The 26,089-nt window shown below is 36.6% G+C and overlaps 1 protein-coding gene across 2 annotated transcripts; it reads left to right on the top strand.

Moving 5' to 3' along the window:
• Positions 1-425: 425 nt before the first annotated feature.
• Positions 426-19,374, top strand: cep126 (centrosomal protein 126). 2 transcript variants are annotated; one of them, XM_048169384.1, is made up of 12 exons: positions 435-914; positions 1,207-1,326; positions 6,021-6,166; positions 6,501-6,615; positions 7,465-7,654; positions 11,438-13,421; positions 16,398-16,568; positions 16,882-17,003; positions 17,289-17,346; positions 18,422-18,598; positions 18,781-18,845; positions 18,955-19,374. In XM_048169384.1, exons 1-12 carry the CDS (start codon positions 883-885, stop codon positions 19,039-19,041), a joined length of 3,267 nt encoding a protein of 1,088 aa, XP_048025341.1. In that variant the 5' UTR covers positions 435-882; the 3' UTR covers positions 19,042-19,374. The 2 variants fall into 2 exon arrangements, with proteins under 2 accessions (XP_048025342.1, XP_048025341.1); XM_048169385.1 differs by lacking the exon at positions 16,398-16,568 and having other exon boundaries at positions 426-914.
• The last annotated feature ends 6,715 nt before the right edge of the window (positions 19,375-26,089 follow it).

Here is a 26,089-nt window from a genome sequence, read left to right as displayed (position 1 = left end):
GGTAACTTTAACCACATGTAACAGTACATTAGCAACATGCTAACAAAACATTTAGAAAGACAATTTACAGATATCACTAAAAATATCATGTAATCATGGATCATGTCAGTTATTATCGCTCCATCTGCCATTTTTTGCTATTGTCCTTGCTTGCTTACCTAGTCTGATGATTCGGCTGTGCACAGATCCAGACGTTAATACTGGCTGCCCTTGTGTAATGCCTCGATCATGAGCTGGCATATGCAAATATTGGGGGTGTACATATTAATGATCCCGACTGTTCTTCGGAGGTCTTTTAAACAAATAAGATTTATATAAGGAGGAAACAATGGAGTTTGAGACTCACTGTATGTCATTTCCATGTACTGAACTCTTGTTATTCAACTATGCCGAGGTAAATTCAATTTTCAATTCGATGGCACCTTTAATGCTAAAACGGCTTGCCATAGTAGTGCGTCCACTTGGAGATCAGTCGCTTGTGATACACGTGACCACCGCGAGTTTGTGTCAGTTGTCAAGGAAGCGCGTCGATGGTTACCGACATGGCGTAACTGTTTCAGAGTTGCGAACGACGATAAAGTCTTACCTCTGCCTGCTTTAAATAATATACTCTGATAGATGAATCAAGTATCAAACTACAGGAAGTCATAAAGTCAGTTATTCTGCGCTGTATTTATCTGTCGCACTGGCTGGCCAGTCTTCACCTTATTACTCTCATTCTTCAGAGCACCAATATTTTACCAAAGCAGATCAATTCTGGTTTTGCCAGCTATGTTATTGCGCGGTCGTTCCGACATCAATAGGATGATGCTTTTGTTGTATGGATGAGAACTGTGGTGTGTTGAAACCTGTCATCATCAGCTTGTCATCCTGATATTCGGGATGCCAGTCCTGGAGGACACACTTTACTACTCGTATCCTTTTCCTTGTGTAAATTACCTGCGTAAATGTAAGGTGGTTGTTCTCTCATATTAATCGTGCATATATATATACACCAATTGGCAAGTATCTGGATTTGTTGCTTTCATATATTTATTAATAGTGTGTATATTGCATATTCTAGTATGTCAGACCTATGTTTAGATATTAGTTACATGTTTGTGTTTTCTTTTGTTGTTGTAACTTTTTCATTGTTATGTGCTGTACATATCATCAGATGCTGTTTTATTCTATAATTATACCTTCCTTGACTTTGCATCACATTAGAAACATTAGATCAGGTTTGCATGGAGAGACTGAAAATGAAAGAGAGGTGCTGGTACAAGAGCAGAGGTACTGTCGAGCTCGGGCTCGCAAGCTTTCCCTGGAGACAAATCGCAGACGAAAGTAAGTGTGTCAAAAATAAATCAGATATTACTTTGACTTACTGTGTAGAAAACCTTGAGTGATTATATATTTGGGAGATCGACTAATTTACATGAATGTTTTTCAGCATCCAGATCTTAATGTCTATAAGGGGAAAGTATGCTTTTAGATGCTGTAACATTTTGTTTTCTTTTAATCAAATTTTTGATTTTGCGATTTCATTTCAAATGTTCTGAAAATTAATCTTTGAACACATAAATTTGGCATCTAAAAATGTGATTTAAACAGTGGATATTTGGGTCCACTTTAGACATTCTACTAACTATAAGTAACTTTGCAACTACATGTCAACTAACTCTCATTAGTAGACTGTTAGGTTTTAGGGTTAGGTGTTAGGGTTAGAATAAGTTGACATGTAGTTGCGAAGGTAGCCTAATTATAGTGAGAAGAATGTCTGTTGGGAGCATCAAAATAAAGTGTTAGTAGATATTAAGCAGATGGTCTACTAATACTGTGATAATGAGAGTTAGTTGACATGTAGTTGCAAAGTTACTTAGTAAAATGTCTAAAGTGGACCATCGAAATAAAGTGCTACTGGGTATTTAAATGTCACAGCCAGGGCAGAACATTTAAGGTATTGTATTGAAGGGTTAGTTCACCCAAAAATGAAAATTATCCCATGATTTACTCACCCTCAAGCCATCCTATGTGTATATGACTATCTTCTTTCATATGAACACAATCAGAGATATATTTAAAAATATCCTTAGTCCTCCAAGGTTAATAAAGGTCTTCTGAAGTAAAGCGATGCGTTTTTGTAAGAAAAAATCCATATTTCCATTATAAATTCAAATAACTAGCTTCCGGCAGACGACCGTACACAGAATGCACAAGTCGATTTGGAAGAGTATCCTTTGACCTGATGCACAACTTAAAGGATTAGTCCACTTTTAAATACACTTTTCCTGATAAATTTACTCACCCCCATGTCATCCAAGATGTTCATGTCTTTCTTTCGTCAGTCGAAAAGAAATGAAGGTTTTTGAGGAAAACATTCCAGGATTATTCTCCTTACAGTGGATTTCAATGGCTACCAACAGGTTGAAGGTCAAAATTACAGTTTCAGTGCAGCTTCAAGGGCTTTAAACGATACCAGATGAGTAATAAGGGTCTTATCTAGCGAATCGATTGGTCATTTTCGAAAAAAAAATACAACTGTTTATGCTTTATAAACAAAATATCGCATTGAACGGACTTTCCGCTTCTGCATTCTTCATAACGCTTACGCTGAATGTTCTACGCCTTCCCTGTTCTATTTACGGAAAGAACGCGGCGCCAGTTTAGTTTTTTCCGTAAGTTGAATAGGGAAGGCGTAGGACATTCAGCGTAAGCGTTATGAAGAATGCGGAAGCGGAAAGTACGTTCAATGCGATATTTTGTTTATAAAGCATAAACAGTTGTATTTTTTTCGAAAATGACCGATCGATTCGCTAGATAAGACCCTTATTCCTCATCTGGTATCGTTTAAAGCCCTTGAAGCTGCACTGAAACTGTAATTTTGACCTTCAACCTGTTGGTAGCCATTGAAATCCACTGTAAGGAGAATAATCCTGGAATGTTTTCCTCAAAAACCTTCATTTCTTTTCGACTGACGAAAGAAAGACATGAACATCTTGGATGACATGGGGGTGAGTAAATTATCAGGAAAAGTGTATTTAAAAGTGGACTAATACTTTAATGAGGAGGTGCAGAGGATAGAGCAAAACAAATCACCGGTCACAGTTTATAAGTCTAAAAAGATCATTTTAAAAGAGAAATGTCGGAGGATTTCGATATATAAGAGAAAAGGAGCTTGAGTTTGTTGCACAGTCCTATTTGTTTGAACCACAATACATCCTGCGTCATACATTGCATCAGAGGATTACTCATTTGGCACAAATCGACTTGCACATTCTGCGTATGGTCGTCCACCAGAAGCTATTTATTTGTTTTAAATATGGATATTTTTACTTCAGTCTTTCTGGAGTCGTATGGATTACTTTTTTATGAATGGATGCATTATTTTTGTCTTCAAAATGCAGCCCCACATTCACAACCATTATAAACCTTGGAGGACTAAGGATATTTTTTAATTTATCTCTGATTGTGTTCATCTGAAAGAAGATAGTCATATACACCTCGGATGGCTTGAGGGTGAGTAAATCATGGGAAAATTTTTGTTTTTGGATGAACTATCCCTTTAACCTTTTTGTTTCCAATTGTCAGACTCCTATTTGCTAACATTCACACAAATAGCTTATTATTATTAAAATTATTATTAAAAACTCTTTTACTTAAAATCTCTTCTTAACTTAAAATCATGAAAACGTTTTATTTACTTCCTGTTGATGTCCTGATTATGCAGTTGAATTTTACCTATATGCAGTAAAAAGACCTATTTTTTACATTTTAGAGAAATATGCACAATTATAGCCATTAACACAAATTGAATAGATAATTTGATGTTTATGGAAGACATCTCCATTCTTTGCTGTCCATCCAAATTATAAATTTATAAGTATGTCAACTGCCCATTTATTTCCTAAAGCAGTGCAACATGTATATCAAATTGCACGGCCTTTATGGGCGTTTGTTATTAGATGAGGTGGCAATAACAAGAAAAAAAAAATAGCATCAGCATATTCACCAAGGAGGCAACTACGCTAAAAGACTGCCGGGTAAGTTGTTCCAGGGATCAGAAGCAATTCACAGCTGCTGAATTTGGTGTTGACAGTGAGTGTCAGATATACTAAGAACTGTCTCCATGCTGTTAATGACTCAGTCTGAGTGTTTGACCTGGTCAATCCGTGTGCACATTGAAAGTGAAGCTACCCTACAGGGCACAGATACTGTTATACAATCCTTTATTTGTCAGCCAGGATTTACCGGCTTGAAATAGAAGCTCTAAGAGCAAAGTAATGTTACTTTATAGAAGGCAGTTATGGTGAGGTAGATGAGTGCGTTCAGAGACACAGATCCCGAGCTATTTCTCTTGTGATTAATTAATTCCTGAAAGATAATGAGTATATTAAAGAATTTCATTGTAATGCATTACTAAGTAATTAATTTTCCCTGAAAAGTAATGTAAGGGATTACTCTTAATTTCTCTGTAATTTAATTACAGTAACTTCTGATGTAATTGGATTAAATTCTGTATAGACTACAGAACAAATCTATATAAAACAACAGTGGATTTAACTTCCAAATTTAAAGGATTAATTCACTTCAGAATTGAAATTTCCTGATAATTTACTCACCCCCATGTCATCCAAGATGTTTATGTCTTTGATTTTGGTTATGGTTTTTCTCTCTATAGTGGACTTCACTGGGGTTCAACGGGATGAAGGTCCAAATGTCAGTTTCAGTGCAGCTTCAAAGGGCTCTACACGATGCCAGATGAGGAATAAGGGTCTTATCTAGTGAAACGATTGGTCATTTACTAAAAAAAACTAAGAACAAAAAAATGTATATACTTTTTAACCACAAATGCTCATATTGCACTGCTCTGCGATGCGCCACGCATTACGTAATTACGTTGGAAAGGTCACGCGTGACGTAGTACTGCGGTAGGGCGAAAAACTCCATCTCATTTTCTCCTCCAACTTCAAAATCGTCCGACATCGTTGTTTTACCTTTTTTTGTAAAGGGTGTTTGACTTAGTCTTTGAACGTTCGCTTTGTAGACACTGGGTCAGGACTTCCGCCTACGTCACATGTGACCTTTCCAACGTGATTACGTAATGCGTGGCGCATCGCAGATCAGTGCAAGATGAGCATTTGTTGTTCAAAAGTTTTTTTTGTTTTGTTTTGTTTATTTAGAAAATGACCAATCGTTTCACTAGATAAGACTCTTATTCCTCGTCTGGGATCGTGTAGAACGCTTTGAAGCTGCAGTGAAACTGTAATTTTGACTTTCAACCCGTTGAACCCCAGTGAAGTCCACTATATGAGAAATAAAAGTTAATGCATTCAGTGACTTGTAAACACTAACATTTTTGTATTAAAATTAATTTTGATATTTTAAAGTTAAAAATATCAGGGTTATACAACTGTCCTGATATCATAATGATGAAAAAAATCCCGAATGAAATAAAACCTTATTAAGTAGTTTGACATAATCTTTTATTATAAGTTCTTTTTTATTATTATTATATCATAGATAGGACTGATGCAGACCCTCATGACTGTGTGTCAAGGTCAATAAGTCTCTTGAAATATTATTTTTAAAATATTTTTTAAAATAAAATAATTTGACCTTTTTATGTAAGTTCAGGTTGCTTAATTATGATGATTAAATGATTTTAGCTGCAATTCTGACAGACTGCAGCTCAGTGCTTCCGCATGTACTGGTTTCTGTGCCATTAACAAATTAATTTAGCTGAAATGCATCTGTTAGAGAAGGCTCGGGTTTCTGTTGACCCTGGAAAGTAAACGTCTGAGATAACGACAGCTTGTACAATGAGCTGATATTTTCAATTAGATTAAAGACTCATTTCCATTTAAGTCAAGTGGTACATTGGATATGCTGCACGCAGTTGCCAAAGTTCTCATCCATTCCTCTTAAAACAAATTAATAATGTCTTAAAGAGGACACTGTATGTGCAAAGCATTGTCTAACTGTCAGACGTCAGAAAAACCGCATATATTTTCTTACCGTTTGTCTCACACTCTCTCCAGGGCTCTAGAGGAGAGAAGGAAACAGTGGGATGTTCAGGAGCAGAGATTGAGGGAGAATATTCTACAGCAGCGGCATCAGAGGGTCCAGGATGCCACAGAGAACTTCCAAAGAGCTCACCTCTCTCCATCCCAAAGGAAAAGACCAGGTAGGTTCAGTGAAACAGATAGGCGCACATTAATTCATGTGTCTACAAGCACTCTTTCCCCTGGTTTCACAGACAAGATTAAAATGCATGTTTGAACTGTTTTAACTGGAAGCAACTTGCACTGACATATCTTAAAAAATGTCACTGCCATTGTTTTGTCTCATGATGCACACCAGTAATGTTTTTTTCTAAGGTACATTTATAAAAGTTGAACTAAGGTCTAATCCTGGCTTAATCCAAGCCTTGTCTGTGAAACCAGGCCTTTATCTCCCATTAGGTCAGAATGTGTTCACATCTCATCCACAATTTAAATGAAGTCATTTGTGTTCTGCAGCAGCCTTTAAGAGAACACCACCCAATCTTGATGAAGCGCTTCATCATATTCAAGGCAGTCCACCCTTATATACTCATCAATCTCAATTTTTGTCCAGTGCCTCCACTACTAGCAGGTACAACCTTGCTACCATGACAATATATCATTATTGGTTGATACATTAAGGTAATATTATCTAACAGCTTTCATGAATGAATTTTATTAAAGTAGGGCTGTCAAATGATTAATCGCGATTAATCGCATACAAAATAAAAGTTTGAGTTTGCCTAATATATGTGTGAGTACTGTGTATAATTATTGTGTATATATAAATACACACAAATTTATGTATATATTTAAGAGAAATTTGTTATTTATGTACAAAATATTTTTATAATAAAAATTATATAAAAATATAAATAAATACATATACTTGTAAGTATTTCTTAAATATATACATGATTGTGTTTGTATTTATATATACATAATAATTACACACAGTACTCACACATATATTAGGCAAACTCAAACTTTTATTTTGTATGCGATTAATCACGATTAATCATTTGACAGCCCTACATTAAAGTAATATTTCATCTTAAATATAATTTAAAAGCTAGCTTGAAAATAATTTCAGTTAGTTTTAAAATTAATAAAAAATAATTCAACGTCTCAGACACTTTAACAGATCAGTAGTTCAAGCACACTGAAATATAAATATGTCTGGTCATATATATGAATCAATGTTTCATGACATTTAAATGCATTTTAATATGTTAAGCATTATATAATGCAATATTGTTTATTCATCTTATTAATGAAATTTACCGAAATTTGGTCATTTCTTTTACAAATTCTAAATAAATAAATAAATAAATTGTATTGTTATTTAAAGTATTAATACTTTTGGTAGTACATTTTTTAAATGCTCTATACAACTATATATATATTACAATGCCTGCATTGAACCACTTGTTTGTTTCAGGAGCAGCACTTCTTCCCCAAAGCCTTCAGGGGGCGCTCGTCACCTACGTGCCTTATCTGTAGCTGAGGCCTACACCAAACTCCTGCAGGAGAGCAGCCTGACTAACTTCAGGAACAACCAGCCGTTCTTCCTCAATGAGCAGCAGGAGACACAGACTGTTCTGAAAGAAAAAGAGCAGGCCGATCCACAGGTTAATATACATACTCATATATATATATATATATATATATATATATATATATATATATATATATATATATATATATATAAAATAACTTTATTTATAATAAAATGTTTCTGATGATTATAGTTCATGAGAATAGTTTTTATGTAATTCCAAGGTTGAGGCTTTTTTGTAATTGTGATCAGCTTCACAGTGATTGACTGTGCCTGTGACTGTGTATGTTAAAAGAGGCCAAATTTGCTGGGGGGAGAAACAACAACATTGTAATTTTAGCCCAGGGCTCCTCTTGCCACAACACGCGGCAGCATCTTCTGAACAAACTGAGATGTTTTAAAGAGATGAGCTCATCCTGAGGCTTTCATCACACAAATGCATATTAAAACCACAGATACACATTCCCCTATCTCTATAACTCAAACAAGCATTCTTTCCCTCTCAGACAGTCAGTTATGTCTTCTTACACACACCAGCTGGAATGTTACCTGCACTGGCTTGTAGCCAACACATAATTTAATACATTGAACTGTGAACAGAGCAGGACACAGAAGGTAATAACCCTATTTATAGGATAGGCTTTAGGCTTAGGTTTTCTTGGAAAAGTGTTCCATTCTGTGCACAAATGTAGTCAGACTTATGGAATGCCCTTCATGGGAATGTCTGTGACCATCATGCTCTATCTGCCTTTGGTTTTCCTTCTGGGAATTCAGTAAGCTATTATATTTTAACATTTTTTTTTTTTTTGGTTAAGAAGATTTTAATGTTTGTATCCCAAAGATCCAAAAATACAGATCCTTTAGACTTCAATCCTCTTGCATAAATGTAGATCGTCCTTTTCTATATGGAAAAGTTCCAAAAGTAAAATATTATTAAATGTAACATATTTAAAATACTGTTACATTTAGAGCTACCCCCTAATAGTCGACTAACCGTTAGTCGTCAAGAAGAGGCTTAGTCAACCAAAATTGGTTGCAGAAACAAAGAAACAAAGGAAGTGGCGAAATCACGCAGTCTGTGATGGACAGACGCCAGGAAATCGAAACATGCGCCTATCATTCATCATGCATCGACCTCAAATATGGCTTATCACTTGAAACATGTTAATAGCAACTTTACAAGTCTGCTCGCTCTAACGTTAACCTAAATACAAACCCGATTCCAAAAAAGTTGGGACACTGTACAAATTGTGAATAAGAAAGGAATGCAATAATTTACAAATCTCATAAACTTATAGTTTATTCACAATAGAATATAGGTAAGATATCAAATGTCGAAAGTGAGACATTTTGAAATGTCATGCCAAATATTGGCTCATTTTGTATTTCATGAGAGCTACACATTCCAAAAAAGTTGGGACAGGTAGCAATAAGAGGCCGGAAAAGTTAAATGTGCATATAAGGAACAGCTGGAGGACCAATTTGCAACTTATTAGGTCAATTGGCAACATGATTGGGTATAAAAAGAGCCTCTCAGATTGGCAGTGTCTCACCAATTCCCCCAATGCTGCGGCGAAAAATAGTGGAGCAATATCAGAAAGGAGTTTCTCAGAGAAAAATTGCAAAGAGTTTGAAGTTATCATTATCTACAGTGCATAATATCATCCAAAGATTCAGAGAATCTGGAACAATCTCTGTGCGTAAGGGTCAAGGCTGGAAAACCATACTGGATGCCGTGATCTTCGGGCCCTTAGACGGCACTGCATCACATACAGGAATGCTACTGTAATGGAAATCACAACATGGGCTCAGGAATACTTCCAGAAAACATTGTCGGTGAACACAATCCACCGTGCCATTCGCCGCTGCCGGCTAAAACTCTATAGGTCAAAAAAGAAGCCATATCTAAACATGATCCAGAAGCGCAGGCGTTTTCTCTGGGCCAAGGCTTATTTAAAATGGACTGTGGCAAAGTGGAAAACTGTTCTGTGGTCAGACGAATCAAAATTTGAAGTTCTTTTTGGAAAACTGGGACGCCATGTCATCCGGACTAAAGAGGTCAAGGACAACCCAAGTTGTTATCAGCGCTCAGTTCAGAAGCCTGCATCTCTGATGGTATGGGGTTGCATGAGTGCGTGTGGCATGGGCAGCTTACACATCTGGAAAGGCACCATCAATGCTGAAAGGTATATCCAAGTTCTAGAACAACATATGCTCCCATCCAGACGTCGTCTCTTTCAGGGAAGACCTTGCATTTTCCAACATGACAATGCCAGACCACATACTGCATCAATTACAACATCATGGCTGCATAGAAGAAGGATCCGGGTACTGAAATGGCCAGCCTGCAGTCCAGATCTTTCACCCATAGAAAACATTTGGCGCATCATAAAGAGAAGATGCGACAAAGAAGACCTAAGACAGTTGAGCAACTAGAAGCCTGTATTAGACAAGAATGGGACAACATTCCTATTCCTAAACTTGAGCAACTTGTCTCCTCAGTCCCCAGACATTTGCAGACTGTTATAAAAAGAAGAGGGGATGCCACAAAGTGGTAAACATGGCCTTGTCCCAACTTTTTTGAGATGTGTTGATGCCATGAAATTTAAAATCAACTTATTTTTCCTTTAAAATTATATATTTTCTCAGTTTAAACATTTGATATGTCATCTATGATGTATTCTGAATAAAATATTGAAATTTGAAATTTCCACATCATTGCATTCTGTTTTTATTCACAATTTGTACAGTGTCCCAACTTTTTTGGAATCGGGTTTGTAAATGTGTGCCATTATTTGCCGCATATCCAAGTGTTTGTGTGGAGAGCGCGCTTACTGCATGACATGGTGGCGCCGGTGCGATCACATGCATTTAACTTAAAATACTCTGTCATTTTTGGTCATACAGATAAGAATAATCCAACATTCGAAACTTTAAATGATTTGCTTTTATTTCTGTAAACTCACAATAACAACAAAACGTTGTGCTTTTGTAAAATAATTAAAATAAACAGGATGTGCTTTCTGCCGTCTCGGTCTCAAGTGAACTTGGGCACGTCACAAAAATTAACCAAAACTCAGCATCACAGACATGAGAAATATATCTATGGAAAGCTTGAAATGTCTACTTTTAAATGAACCGATTCAAATCTAAAACAAAAATTCTCAGATTATGTAATCCGTATGAAACATGCATATAGGCGCATGCACTACTGCAGAGATAACTCCATCTCTGCAGCTGAAAACACTAGTTTATCAATAAATTATCCTTCTGTTTTTTCATGCCACATTCATAATCATTACATTTGCCGGTGTTCTGCTGCAAGCTTTATGTGTGCACTTGAACGCTGATTAGGCTATGTATTATATATAGGCGATTAAAATCTCATTACTATGATTTATATGGTTTATTAATATAAACGTACGATTAGTCGACAAAACGCTTAAATGAACGACTTGTCAACTAGAAAAATCTTTAGTCGAGGACAGCCCTAGTTAAATTATACTTTTATTAAGCAAGGATGCAATAATTTTTTCAAAAGTGACATTAAAGACATGTTACAAATAATATGTCTTTAATATGTCTTTAAATCTTTAATGTTACAAAAGATTTCTCTTTCAAATAAATGCTGTCTTTTTAAGTTTTTATTCATCAAAGAATTCTGAAAAAAATAAAGGTTCCACAAAAATATTAAGCAGCACAACTGTTTTCAACATTGATAATAAAAAGAAATGTTTCTTCAGCATATTGGAATGATTTGTATGTTTTATTTCCATCCCTCTGCAACATGCATGCAACATGATCTCCAAAAAGCACTCTGCCATAAGTGCTCTAATGTTTTTATATTGATTTTCAGGAGTATCTTGATACCCCACATAGTGAGACAGAGAGTCTGTCTAGTCTGGACAGCTTAGAGAATGGAGAACCTCAGAAGAGCCTTGACACTGCGTCGGTTTGTTGCTCCCAGCAGAGCTCCACCTGTGCCCAGTCTTTCTACCTCGCTGTGGATCCTTCTAAGCTCCAAGACCCCAAAAGTCTTCAATCAACATTGAAACAGTCCAACAACCCATGTTCACCATCTCACCCCTCCTCTTCCATAGCCAAGAGTTTCCTGGAGGAGATCTTAAACAAGGAAATCAAACTCAGTCCCAGCTCACACTCACCAAAGGATCATGAGTCAGCAGAGGAAGGCAGGAGTCTCCAGAATCTCACGCGAGAAAAATTTGATAACTCGAAGGACCAATCACAGAACTTCAACGCCCAGTCTACTCTTGGTTGCCAAAAAGAGATGACTCAGCAGGACTTAGCAGCTAATTCAGAGCGTATGATAACTCATGACAATGACAGGAGTGCTCAAGGGAACATTTTGAAAGACAAAAGATCTGTGGTTGCCCACTGCAGAATACAAACTGTGCCAGATACCACACCCCAGGAATTCTCAAGTCTGCCTAAAGACTTTAAGTCAGAATCCAAACAGCAGACAAGAACCCTGGAGGAGAAATATGCTAAACATGTTTCCGAAACACAGACGACTCTTCCAGCCAGCCGCAGTTCATTCAAAGCCTTTTCAAGCTCCACTGCCCATCTTAGCATAACTTATCAGACTGACCCGAGTTCCCTAAACATGCAACCAACAGAAACACTGAGTTCTTCACAGTTGCATAAACCCAATCCAGATGTAGATGATGCCACAGGCCTCAAGAGAGAATCCAAACCGCTGAGCATGGAGGAGAGTACAAGCATACATCCTTCAGATCCTAAAAACGAAACGGATGTCACCAAATTGGCAAAGGCCGGTATGTTGAAAAGCATCTGCACATCTGCAGACCCCGTGACCCACTCTGCCACTAACAACAATGTCAGATTCCTGAAAGGGATTCTTAAAAACCATTTAAAGTCCAAATCAGGAAATGTCAAATTCACTTACACCCCTGGCCATTTGCTTTTCACCAAAGAAGTGGCTATATTAATCCGGGACAGCGTGGAGCTGGCCAGGGCAAAACTCAGTGAGCCAGAGCAGAATAGGACTATTAAGAAGAAACTACGTTGGTTTGATGAGGTGGATGGTGTTGAGGGTGTGGACCAAGTGTTTAGAGACCCCAGCAGACGTGCTAACCTGCCTCAACAAACCCATAAACAGCTCTCGGCGGATCACTCAGACCATGTGAATTTACTCACAGGGGTATCAAAAAACATTTCCAGTAAAACCTCTGCTGGGCCCCAATCCTCTAGACAGGCGTGGGCAGAGGTAGGGCCCCAAGAAATCCGCACACAGGAGCATATCAGAGAGCCCACCTCTCAAAGACGAGCCCTCTGCATTGGGGGCTCACGGATTCCCCGGAGAGCACGCTCAGCCAGAGCCGGCCCGTGTCCCGTTACCTCCCGGGCCAGGAAGGGCACTGTCATCAGACCGCAATCTGCCAGGGAAGCGCAACATGTGGCCAAGACCCAGGGGAAGATTTTGGTGCCTCGGCCCCCTCCAAAACCTGAAGCTGTAGAGTGTGGCTTAGCTGAGTACATCTCCAAGGCATCCTGCTGTGATGATGCTGTACAAAGCAGAGCAGGTCTGCAGGATTTGTCCCTGTACAGAGATACTCCAGATAGCCAGACAATAGTTCATCGGCCTACCCTCAGAACAGATGCTATCTGTGTTCAAGCTCCACCTTACTGTACCTACACCCACGAGACAGGCATCTGTTCACTCTCCCCTCCTGATGCCCTTGCAGACAGTGCCAGGCGCAGGTGTGGAGAAAATGGGATCTGTTTGGACCGGACTCCAACAGATGAGGAGATCTCACTGCTGTGGCATGGAGTCCGAAATGCTCTCGCCAGCAAAGATGGTAAAGAAACCCCCACACTTAGTATTTCTCTCCTAACATATTTTTTATTTCAACTGAGTGGAATTAAAATCCTACTACACATCAGTGGATATTATATTAAAGGAATAGTTCACTTTAAAATGAAAATTACCCCAAGATTTACTCCATCATAAACATACTCCACACGGCTCGGGGGGGTTAATAAAGGCTTTCTGAAGTGAAGCAATGCGTTTGTGTACGAAAAATATCCATATTTAACAAGTTATAAAGTGAAATACATAGCTTCCGCCAGATCGCCTTCCGTATTGAACTTACGAAGAAAGTGAAATGCCTCTCACAGTTCAAAACGCTTACGCTATGGCTTCCTTATTCAACTGATGGCTTTTTTTCGTAAATTGGAATATGAAAGGCGTAGGACGTAGTGTAAGTGTTTTGAACTACGAGAGGCGTTACACTTTCTTGGTCAGTTTAAGATGGAAGACGGTCTGGTGGAAGCTAGATATTTTACTTTATAACTTGTTAAATATGGATATTTTTCTTATACAAACACATTGAAAAAGGCCTTTATTAACCCCCCAGAGCTGTGTGGAGAATGTTTATGAAGGATGGATGCACTTTCTTCAACTTCAAACTCGTTGGTCCCGTTCAAGCTTGGATGTGTCAGGATATTTATTAATATAACTCTGATTGTGTTCATCAGATAGAAGTCATATACACCTAGGATGGCTTGAGGATAAATCTTGGGGTAATTTTTATTTTTAAAGGTGCCCTCGAATGAAAAATTTAATTTATCTTGGCATAGTTAAATAACAAGAGTTCAGTACATGGAAATGACATACAGTGAGTCTCAAACTCCATTGTTTCCTCCTTCTTATATAAATCTCATTTGTTTAAAAGACCTCCGAAGAACAGGCGAATCTCAACATAACACCGACTGTTACGTAACAGTCGGGGTGTACGCCCCCAATATTTGCATATGCCAGCCCACGTTTCCAACATTATAAAAGGCATTAGACAAGGGCAGCCAGTATTAACGTCTGGATGTGCACAACCAAATCATCAGACTAGGTAAGCAAGCAAGAACAATAGCGAAAAATGGCAGATGGAGCAATAATAACTGACATGATCCATGATAACATGATATTTTTAGTGATATTTGTAAACTGTCTTTCTAAATGTTTCGTTAGCATGTTGCTAATGTACTGTTAAATGTGGTTAAAGTTACCATCGGTTATTACTGTATTCACGGAGACAAGAGAGCCGTCGCTATTTTCATTTTTAAACACTTGCAGTCTGTATAATGCATAAACACAACTCCATTCTTTATAAATCTCTCCAACAGTGTAGCATTACCCATTAGCCATGGAGCACTATCAAACTCATTCAAAATCAGAAGTAAACAATATAACAGTATACAATACTCACATAATCTGACACATGCATGACGAACACTTTGTAAAGATCCATTTTGAGGGTTATATTAGTTGTGTAAACTTTGTTAAGGCACTGTTTAAGGCAAGAGCGAGCTCTGTGGGTGGAGAGCACGGGATTTAAAGGGGCCGCAGCATAAAATCGGCACATTTATAATGATGCCCCAAAATAGCCAGTTAAAAAAATTATAAAAAAAAATCTATGAGGTATTTTGAGCTGAAACTTCACAGACACATTCAGGGAACACCTTAGACTTATATTACATCTTTTAAAAACATAATCTAGGGCACCTTTAAGTGAACTAATCCTTTAACCATATAAAACCTGACACAATCTTTTCTCTTTTTTTTTTAATATTGAAAATTAAACATTAAAAAAATACATGAAAATGTAGTGCAAATGTTTTTATAACAGTAGATAAATCAGGCTTTTATGGTAATTTATTGATCACAGTAAAATTGCTTTTAATTTAATTTAATTTACAAACTTTGAATCATAACTGAATTATTTAAAGTTTTTCTTTTTCTTTTGTTTTAGACCAAAAAACAGTATTTCACTGCCAAGATTGACTGCCAGTGCCTTTTTTTCTGACACCGTAAATAAATAAAAATATATATATATATATACATTATAGTATACATGATCATTTTATCTGAAGTAGGCAAAATATTTGAAAGGCATTAGAATGATAATTTAAATATATATACATCAAACACATGCTATTGGATACACACATTTTCAACAGTTTTTCTATAAATAATGTATGAAATTGTGCATACAGTAGATAGGTTTGTGTTCGTTCTGTTAATGGTGTAGAGGCATTGGTAGCCATAAATAATGAAATATTTAATATGTTGTGATTGGTTGTAATTGTGTCACATTGCACAGCATTTCCTCTTACAATGTGTGCTGACAAATTACTTTTTCGCATCATACTTGGTTAGAACATGGTTAGCAAGTTCCAGCCTAACTATTTATTGTTTCCCTATTTATTTATCTTCCCATTTTGCTTTTCATCTTTCCTTCAAATTTTTGGGAATGATGATTTACCTGCTGTGGAAAAAAGACACATTTTCAATAGGCAAGAAATGGCAAGAAACATTACAAAACTAACAGTCATGGAATCATCAGCTTCCCATGAACTTTCACTGCACCTTGTCATATAGTCAAATGAAGAGTCGATTGAAAGAACTGAGCTCCCTTTGTGTGTCGGCGAGTCCAGCAGCTTTGTTTGAGATTCTTGAGGGATGTTTTTCTAGAGTCTTTGGAAAAGGCTCTTTTTTTGGTGTTGGTCAGTTTTCTTTGGCCCTTTGCACAGCACTGCACCACTTGGGATTACTACTCTGTTGAAATGGATCCATTTAATGATGGACTTTTGTTCCTCAGGGGTCAATTATTTTTTATAACATCAGGAATCCTCTACATTTTGAGGACAGAGACCTCAAGAACTAGAGAAGTGACTTTCAAACTTTAGGACCTTTCAGTTGAACTGTCTTATAGTTCTTTCTCTTGTCTTTTGTGTGTGTGTGTGTGTGTGTGTGTCTCTCTCTCTCTGAATTGACTTAGGTGACCCTCAAAGTTTTCTTGCTCACAATGGCCCGTTGTCTTCTTCGCCTCAAGTCAGTGCCAGCCTGTCCCATGTTACCATCAATGGTGATAGTCTGATCAGTGGTGTCAAAGGAGCCTCAAGAATGGGTGGCTTTTTCTTGTCTTCCTCTAACAGCAAAGAGGCTATAGGTTTGTGTAATTAGGAGCCCTAATAATACATTTTATACATACAAATTACTTATAATAAGCTACATACAAAACCCTGCACAGTTGTCCCTGCTGGAAAAATATAAGTGAGAAAATGAATAAAGACATTTTCATTGCTTCACTAGAGTTGTTTAGACATTAAATCCACAGATCTGTGAGTCCATACATCAAGACATTATATTTCAGAGATTCATTGGTCATTATCTTTGAGAGGAAGTGGCCACTGATCACTGAAATGTGCTGCATGGATATGATATGAATGTGATTTTTAATCTGAGTTTCTTCTGTAAATCAGTCAAAAGTCCAATAAGAAGACAGGCTATGGAGAGTAACATGGTGAAGAATCGAGTTTCAGTAGAAAACGGCAGAAATCAAACTGCAGGAGCCACACAGAGAAAGCCCAGTTTTCCTTATCAGGTAAAAATGCACTTATTTTCAAATTACTGTCTTAGAAAGCAAGAACATTTAAATATATAAATAAATACAATTAATCCTAATTTAAATAATGCAAACTTGGAAATTTGCTAAGGCCCCCTAGTTTGAGAACCACTGATCTAGTTTTTGGTGTAAAGGACAAATGTAATGTTTACAATATACTTGCATACATTTTTGTTTATATTAACTACGTTGCTGTTGGCTTTTTGACATTTTTTTAATTGTTTGTTTTATTTTTTCAATAACTGTTTATTTGTGGTTTAACAGGTCACTGTGCCAAAAACTCAACACCCAAATAAAAATGGTCATGCAGCAGACAGTGAAGGTAATTTATAATGTGAAACAATATCTGATATCCTTCTTTAGAGATTTTCAACAGAGCAAGAACAAAAAAATGTAACATGTAAATCAGTTCGATCCCATGTACAAACATATATGAATCATTTAAAGTGCAGCACCAAAATAAAATAGCATCGTTATTTATTTACCCTCATGTCAAACTTTTATCCATGGGACACAGAAGACAGAAGTCATTTTATTAATACTATAATTATGTTTTTTATTCATTTATTTTTGGAGTTTGACAGCCCCTTGAATATGAACATGAGGGAAACCTTTGATTATGAAACATTATTACAATTTAAAATACCTGTTTTCTATTGTAATATATTTTAAAATATAAATTATTCCATTGATGGTAAAGCTGAATTTTCAGCATCATTACTCCAGTCTTCAGTGTCACATGATCCTTCAGAAATCATTCTAATATGCTGATTTGGTGCTCAAGAAACATTTCTGATTATTATCAATGTTGAAAACGTGTTTTGCTGCTTAATATTTTTGTGGAGGACATGATACGTTTTTTAGGATTCTTTGATGAAAAGAAAGTTCAAAAGAACAACATTTATTTGAAAGATAAATCTTTTGTAACATAATAAATGTATTTACTGTCACTTTTGATCAATTCAATTGATCCTTGATGAATGAAAGTATTAATTTCTTTCTTCTTAATGACCCCAAACTTAAGGATTTTTTTTCCGACAATCAAACTGCAATATAAAGCCAGATTATAACACCCTTAAAGCCCAAAGTATACTTCATTTTGTTTTTTGTGTACACTAGTGTACAAATGCGTCGCCTTTCAAAGTATACTCCATTTGATAGCGTGCGCGAATGCAGGCAGTCGACACATGCACTCTGGAAAGTTTCATCTTTGTGCTATTTTTCTCCAGAAGTTATGACGGGTTACAAAAATCGGGCAACATGCATAGTGTTTGGGTGACAAAATCTGCGTCACGCACACTATATGCAGACCCTCATGTACACATAAAAAACAAAGTATACTTTGAGGTAATACTGGTGAGTTTAAGTACTTAAAAAAAAATCTTTTTCTGTTACAGGCCCAGAGGTGTCAGACGCTGCTCATGAAGTTGTGGACTCTGCTCAGACCCATAAGTCCTGCAACGGTCCAGTTGGTCCCCAGAGCAAGAGAATACAGTCCCTCACAATCAGCGCTCTGTCACTAGAGGAGCAGAGGATCCTCCAGTCACTCGAGAGACTTAATCAACGTCTGCAATGTCAGTTTCATTTCAGATTTTGTACATTTAACTCAAATTTTTAAATTCAATGAACTCAAAATTTGAATGCAATCAGGTAACTTAATTTTTTTAAGTTAAACCAACAATTCTTTTTTACAGTGCGTGTATGTTGGCATGTGCATTAGCTCATATCTCCTGATCTCTTCTGCTTGATTTAACAGATGTGCAAGATACAGCTGGTGGCAACCCAGCAGTGAGCGGCATCTTTGCTTTAGGTCCTGCATTTGTGAGTATTGGCCATGTGTTGAGAGGAAGTGATCTGTTCCCCTGACGGCCTGACCTAATGTGACCTGCTCACAGCTCTTTCCCCTCTCTCTTTCTTCTCATCCCTGCAGAACCAGACCGGTGAGACTGTGGGCGTCACCATGCGTAGGCGAGGAGCTTCTGCTGACAATCGCACCCGAACGCAACAGCGTTACTGACTACACCTCCCATGATCCACCACTCCCTCAACTGCACTTTGAAAACCTTTAAACCTTACAAATGCGTGCTTCACGTAGCTGAGACACAATTAAATACTGTATTTGAGTGGTATTTAATTGTTTATCAGTTGCAATATGTGTAAAATATATATATTTTTTAATTACACAAATACTAAGTATTATGTGTAATTAGAAATATATATTTTATGCATTCATAATGCCTTCTGATTAGTTGATATTTATTTTTATATTGTATGTTATTAATGCACTGTATTTTTAATCTAAACAATCTTGACTCTTGGAGAAAAACATAAATTAATTTGAGAAAATTAATTAGTTTTGCTTTATTTCCACAAAAGGATAAAGGGCTTTCTGTGCAACTTGACCTCAGTCAAGTGTCAGTTAAGCATAAAATAGATACAGATTTACGTTGTATGTGTGGCATAATCATGACAGGTTTTTCTGGGTGTGTATTTTACGTTTGAGCATGTGTATGTGTGTGTCTATGGCCTGTGTGAATGATGTTTTGCGTTTGTGTAATCAGTGTATACACGCATGGGAAAGATTATCTAGGTGTGTGACAGTGACATTTGAGTGAATATTAATTACTCCAGTGTATTGGAGACTCACCGCACAGGCTTTACTGGATAACAAAGTCAAATCATGCTGTACTCTGTCCTGATGCTCTTGTGCCATCACCACCACCACCCTATAACTGTCAGCTTGTCAGGTAACCCCTCTGTACAAAGCTGTAGGGCCGGTTCACACAGAACGTGTTTTTGCTGTTAAAAACGCGAGGCGCTGGTCAATGGAACGGGAAAATAGCGCAAGGTCTAGAGATGTGTTTTATTAAACAATATGCACATGTTTTACTGCATTTGGAATGAGGACACTGTTTAAGACAGATCAAATATGTCTTTTTGGATGTAAATGCGATTCATCTATACCTTTTCTAACCCTTTTGGCTTGCCATATAAAGATGTCCATCCTGCACATGTTTACATTGAAAAACAATGGTAAAGTAGCACAGTGGAATGGAAAAATGCATTCTGTGTGAACAGACCCAATTCTACTATAATGTGCAATCAATTACTATATCTAGGAAAGATAAAAAAAATAATAGTACATATTTTTTGGTTACAAAGTATAAAATTAGCATAATTTGAAAAAACAAAAATCTGAATCTTTCTAGTGTTCCTCATGTTAACTAATGTTAATTAAGTAAATGTTAATATATGAAACCTTCATTTGATATGTAATCCTAGTCATAAAAAAAAAAAACAATTCTTAATTAAGAAAAGGTTAACAATTGTTTGTAGCTTCAGGAAGTGAAAGCTTCATGGAACCACCCAAAAAAAAAAAAAAATGTTAAAAAGGTTGGCTCTCATACATCTCTGAATGAATGATGATCACTTGAAGAAACAAAGTTCAATAGGTAAAAGGTTTTCCCACACAAAACTTACCTGTAAGGGAGGGTGCGCAGGAAAAGCCATCATGCAGAGATGTGCACACATAAAATTTGCCCTAAAAGCTTAATAGAGACCCAGTTACAATGTGATTTTGTAATCAGTTGCCATTCTGTGGCAGGTATAGCCGCTATGGAGGTTAGCAGAGTCTGCATGCATTTTGTTATGAATAGGACGGAATGGATGGTTAAAATATAAAGAAATACTGCAAGAGAATCTCTTTCAGTCTGCAAAAACAGCTTGGGAGTAAATTACCTAAATTATATAAATGTCTTTTACTGCTTTGTCAAGTTGACCTGAATGTTGTGGTAAGGTCACCGTGATTTTGCCAAGTAAGACATGTTCCTGGATCAACATATTTTGTTGATCCTGGAACAACATTCCAGTCTGAAAATATAGTCATAACCCTATTCCTACCCCTAATCCTACCCAACTTATCCCTAAAATCAGAGAGGAAAGATAGGTGAATAACACTGATGTAGAAACACCTAACCCTGGTTGCAAGCCTAAACTGAACATAAATGGTAAACTTGTCCCTCAAATCTGATTGGTTGATTGGAAATTTTGTTCCAGGATCAACAAAGATGTTGATCCAGGAACATGTTGGAACTTGGCAAAATCACAGTGGTTTGTATGGTCCACAGCATGAAGGTAAGATCTACTGATGTATGGATGAACCGCTCATTTTAAAATCTTCCAGGTCTACTGACATTTATTATGACATCGTCTTCAAACATTACAATGCTCATGATAACTAAGTAAATCCACTTCACCAGTTAATTAGTCTTCGACAGCGATGCCATAGAAATATACAGAGCTACCGCAAAAACGGAAGTTCAAACGCAAAATGCTGGTCAAGCCTGAAAATAAGCTTTTTAACACTTTTTTGAGAAGAAACAACATTTATTTCAAGTTTATTGCTGATTTGAAATATGTTATTTAATTGTGAGTTTGGCAAGCAGCTTTTGATGCCAGAAATAGTTGCCTGGAGGCCACCGAGTGAACAGACTTTCCTGGAAAGGGATTTGGCTAAACTGAACAACTGAACAAGCTATTGCAAAAGACTGAACCTGTTTTTGATGAAAAAGGTGACTTTTTAGTTAAAACTAAAACATGGAGGAATGTATAGTCCTGGAAATAGAATTGTACTTACAAAAAAAACATTTTTTTATTTTTATTTTATTTTTTTTTTTTATTTAATAGATGGACATGTGATTCAGAAACGTTTGCAAATCACTTTATGTTAAAGATCCATTTATCAGGCACTGTTAAAGTGGTATTAAGTGTGTCATCATCATTTATAAAAGAGAAAAAATTCTGATTGTTTAGTAATCAGTGTTGGGGAAAATTATTTAAAAAAATAATAGCCTTGTTGGCAACGTGTCGACATATAGCGCTTCGGGCGTCCCGAATTCAAGTCCCTGCACGTGGACCTTTCCCGTTCCCGTCCCCCTCTCTCTCTAACTTCGCTTCCAGTTTACTAACTGTCCGGTCATAATAAAAGGCAAAAACGGCAAAAATAATTCTTAAAAAAAAGTAGTGCATTACAATATTGCGTTACGTCTCAAAAAGTAACTAATTACTTTTTATGGAATGTAAAGTTACGTTACTTACTTTTGTGTTACTTTTTCTCACCCGGGCTGGGCTTGATTGTTAGTTTTTTAAAAATAAAAAAGTTATATTTTTGGCAAATGTAAGGGCCCTTTTACAGTAGAGGGTGCAAATGTTTATTTTTGTGAGGTTTGGTTAGTGATGGCTGAAATGCATCTTTACGCACAACTGCCAGCCTGCATGGAGAGCCTCTTGAGACTCCAGAGACACCAGCAGCTTCAAATACCTGTTTGCTGCTCAACACTGGCTTTTTTTTATAGCTGCCCTTTTTTTTGACAGGAACTTTCATTAATAAGCCTTTATCTGACCGAGTTCTGCTCTGCTCTAAATCACTCACAAATCTTATGATAATTCGATAATCTCCATTCAGTTTTCACACATTATTAGTTGTTTTCATGCCTTTTGCACAACATTGCACCATTTCATGCTTTTCATCTTCAGAAAGATCTTTCTTCCTCCCCATATTGCATGAGAACTGTGACTTGCTTAATAATGTGGAACAACCTCTACGTAGGGTTTCCATAGACCTGGCAAATTATTTTGTCTGAGATTGATACCAGTTATCTAAAAAGACATGGATAAATAAACAAACAAACATTTTCTTAGAAAAACTAAAATCTGAATCTGAAATCTTACTGATATGTCACTTGCATAATCATTTGGAACGCGGTGTATATTTGTATATTTAACATTATTCCATACACACTGTTTGGAAGTTAGTCGGCTGATACCAACAACAAACATCTAACCAATCAGCATTAGGGGGTGTATGACGGTCAACGAGAGAGAATTGAAGAGGGAGATTTGAAAATAAAATAAAAATGAAGAACGAGAGATGGGACACAATAAAAAGAGCTCAAAAGAATATCACTGGAATGAAGGTTTATGACTGGGCAAGCGCTTTAGGACCCACGTTTATATTAGAAAAGCTTTCCAGCACTGGAGAGAGCTAAGCGGGAAGGCCTGAAAACAGACGCGGATTCTGATTTGATTCCTTATCATATAAGTAACACTGGGTTTTGATTGTCTGGAGCTGCTGTGCTTTGTATTTACTTTGTATTTACTCTTGCGTACTGTACGTTCATTTTTTGTGCTTCTTAGTCGTTCATTCATCATCAGCGTTTTATTTTTCGTGAAGCATTTTGTTGTGCGTCAGTTGTGATACACAGACACCCACTCGCATTGCGTGTGTAACAGAGGCCAGATAGTGAGAGTTTTGCAGGTAAACCACTGCGCACTGACGACCGCTAGAAAACGACGTGCTTAGCGATAGTGTACTCGCCTCGCATGCCAGCCGCGATCGGGCCGGGGTTCGAGACCGACTCGGAAGCAGGGTGGTTAGGATTGGAGTGTGAGTTTTGGAGGCGGAGCAACGAAGAGATTGTTTGGGTTGATTTCAAATATCAACAGTGTTCAACAACGAATTGGAGAAATTATATACAGCACCTTTAATTACTGCAGGTTTGTGTAATATTCTGAGTTTGCATTTCTCTGTTTTTATTCATTTTGAGGAATACTGAATCTGTTTTTGTGCAAGTGAGATGAGTAAACGCATCCTCACATTTAGTCTAGAACTTCAATAACCATCATGTTCACACACAACACCTCTACACTTACTCTTGGTTTCTCTCAACATGGGGCAGGAGAGCTGTCAGTCAATATATGAGAAAACAAAGTAACTTGCGTTAGTCATTTGAAAAAGTATAACTGATATTTTGTTGTAAATTTCAAAGCAATGCGTTACTTTGCTTGTTAGTTGGAAAAGTAATCTGATTCTGTTACTACACTCTAAAAAATGCTGTGTTAAAAACAACCCAAGTTGGGTTGAAAATGGACAAACCCAGCAATTGGGTTGTTTTAACCCAGCGGTAGGGTTAAATGTTTGCCCAACCTGCTGGGAAGTTTTATTTAACTCAACTATTGTTTAAAAATTACTGTATTGCTTAATTAAAATGAACCCAAAGTATGTTGGAAATTAACATTTATTAATGTTCAATGAATAATTATTAAACAATAAACATTTATTAAATGGCTTATTAATAAATTTATATTAATAAACTATTAAACTATTAAATTTATATTAATAAAATATTAAAGCTTATTAATAAACATTCACCTTTTGTTTATTATTGTTGCCTCTAATTGCATCTGGTTTTTAATTTCCCAACTATTTTGGGTTCATTTTAAGCTATAGCCATATAGCAATTTTTAAACAATAGTTGGTTTAAATAAAACTACCCAGCAGGTTGGGCAAACTTTTAACCCAACCGCTGGGTTAAAACAACCCAATCGCTGGGTTTGTCCATTTTCAACCCAACTTGGGTTGTTTTTAACCCAGCATTTGCATTACCCCCAACACTGTTAGTAACAAATGTGACTTTTTTTTGGAAGAACCACCATTTTCAGTTTCTTTCGACAGAGCATGTTGGTTGATGTATTATGCAAACAACTGTCAATTTTCCAATTGAATGATTAACTTGGTACCAGGCTTACAGGAAAATGCTTACTTAACCACTCATGCAAAAGAGAAAGAAAAAACACCCATATAACTTCATGCTATATGCACAGTTTAAGATTCGTCTGCGTTCAGCGCTGTTCATGCTGTCAGGTCTTTCTGAGAAGGGCGCAGTCTCTTCTCCGGTCAGCTTGCCTTGGCTTGTTGCGCGGGTGGAGGAGGTCCCTGCACCTTTGAAGAATTTGGCAGAGATTGCCTTCCCTCTTTGAAATGTGACAAATTGAAATGTATTGCAAGAACACACTTGCTGAACAGGTTTTCTACTCATTGTGCCGTGTCTGTGCTAGTGTGTAAAGGGCAGTTTCTCACCTAAATTTCTCTTTCCACTTGACAGGGGGAGGTTTTCCTTTGCTGATGGATTTGGTGTGTTTATGTTTATATGTTTCCATTTTACATTCAAACAGTTTTTCTCCTCATATCACACTTTCTTTAAGTGCAAATGTTGTTTGAGAAGTCTATTTAAAACACATTTTGCAATTTCATTATCTTGTCATGAACCTGTATTTGTTGTTCTCCTTTTCACAAACATATGAATCATTAACTACATTTCTAAAAGAGACAAGTAAACCAAAAACAAAACCGTTTATTACTCTGGGTGTGGTTCATTACTAAAAATTCTAAAATGACTTAATACATAATCTACATAAGTTTTTGACGCAAACATTCTGACCCTAGAGTTGCTCAGATATTGCTGCATGCATGAGCTCCATTATTCTGAACTCCTTTATTTTACATTTGTGTGAAGTGAAACATGCAACTGAAAGGGCATGGCAATTTCCTTGTCTTTATTATAATAGGATCAGTCAGCTCTTGACAGATGTTCATGTTATGCAACAAAACATTGTAATTAAACCATCACAGACATAGGCTGGAGATTAAGAGATAACTGCAGTTCTAGACATACAGAAGAAGAATAGCAAACCGACCGTACTGATGTCCACATTAACACTCTACATTTAGAAATAAATACATGAGTAATGGAGCTTATAAAAAGAGATGTCGCAACAGTATGCAGCCTACTCGCTTATGCCTTAAAAGTTAACACATTAAAAATATGTACACATTAAAATGCAAAAATGATTCAAATTAATAAGTTATTAAATCAATGGTTGTTTAAGGTTGGTAATTATCCATGTAAAAAGTGTCCAAGAAAATGTGTTATTTTGTTATTGTCACAATAATTTATTTTCATTTCATTAAATAATACTAAACTTGATTAAGTTCATGATGATAAAAATACTTTAATTTCTTTTAATTAGATCATCTCCACTGTCATTGGCCTATAGAGGGCGCACACACACTCCCATTTTCATCCAGATGCTATCTATCTATCTATCTATCTATCTATCTATCTATCTATCTATCTATCTATCTATCTATCTATCTATCTATCTCTCTCTCTATCTATCTATCTATCTATCTATCCAACTATCTATCTATCTATCTATCTATCTAT

This window comes from Megalobrama amblycephala, linkage group LG19, assembly GCF_018812025.1.
Source record: "Megalobrama amblycephala isolate DHTTF-2021 linkage group LG19, ASM1881202v1, whole genome shotgun sequence".
NCBI classification, from domain to species: domain Eukaryota; kingdom Metazoa; phylum Chordata; class Actinopteri; order Cypriniformes; family Xenocyprididae; genus Megalobrama; species Megalobrama amblycephala.
Note: the sequence above shows the minus strand (reverse complement) of the source record. Positions and strands in the feature narration are given on the sequence as shown.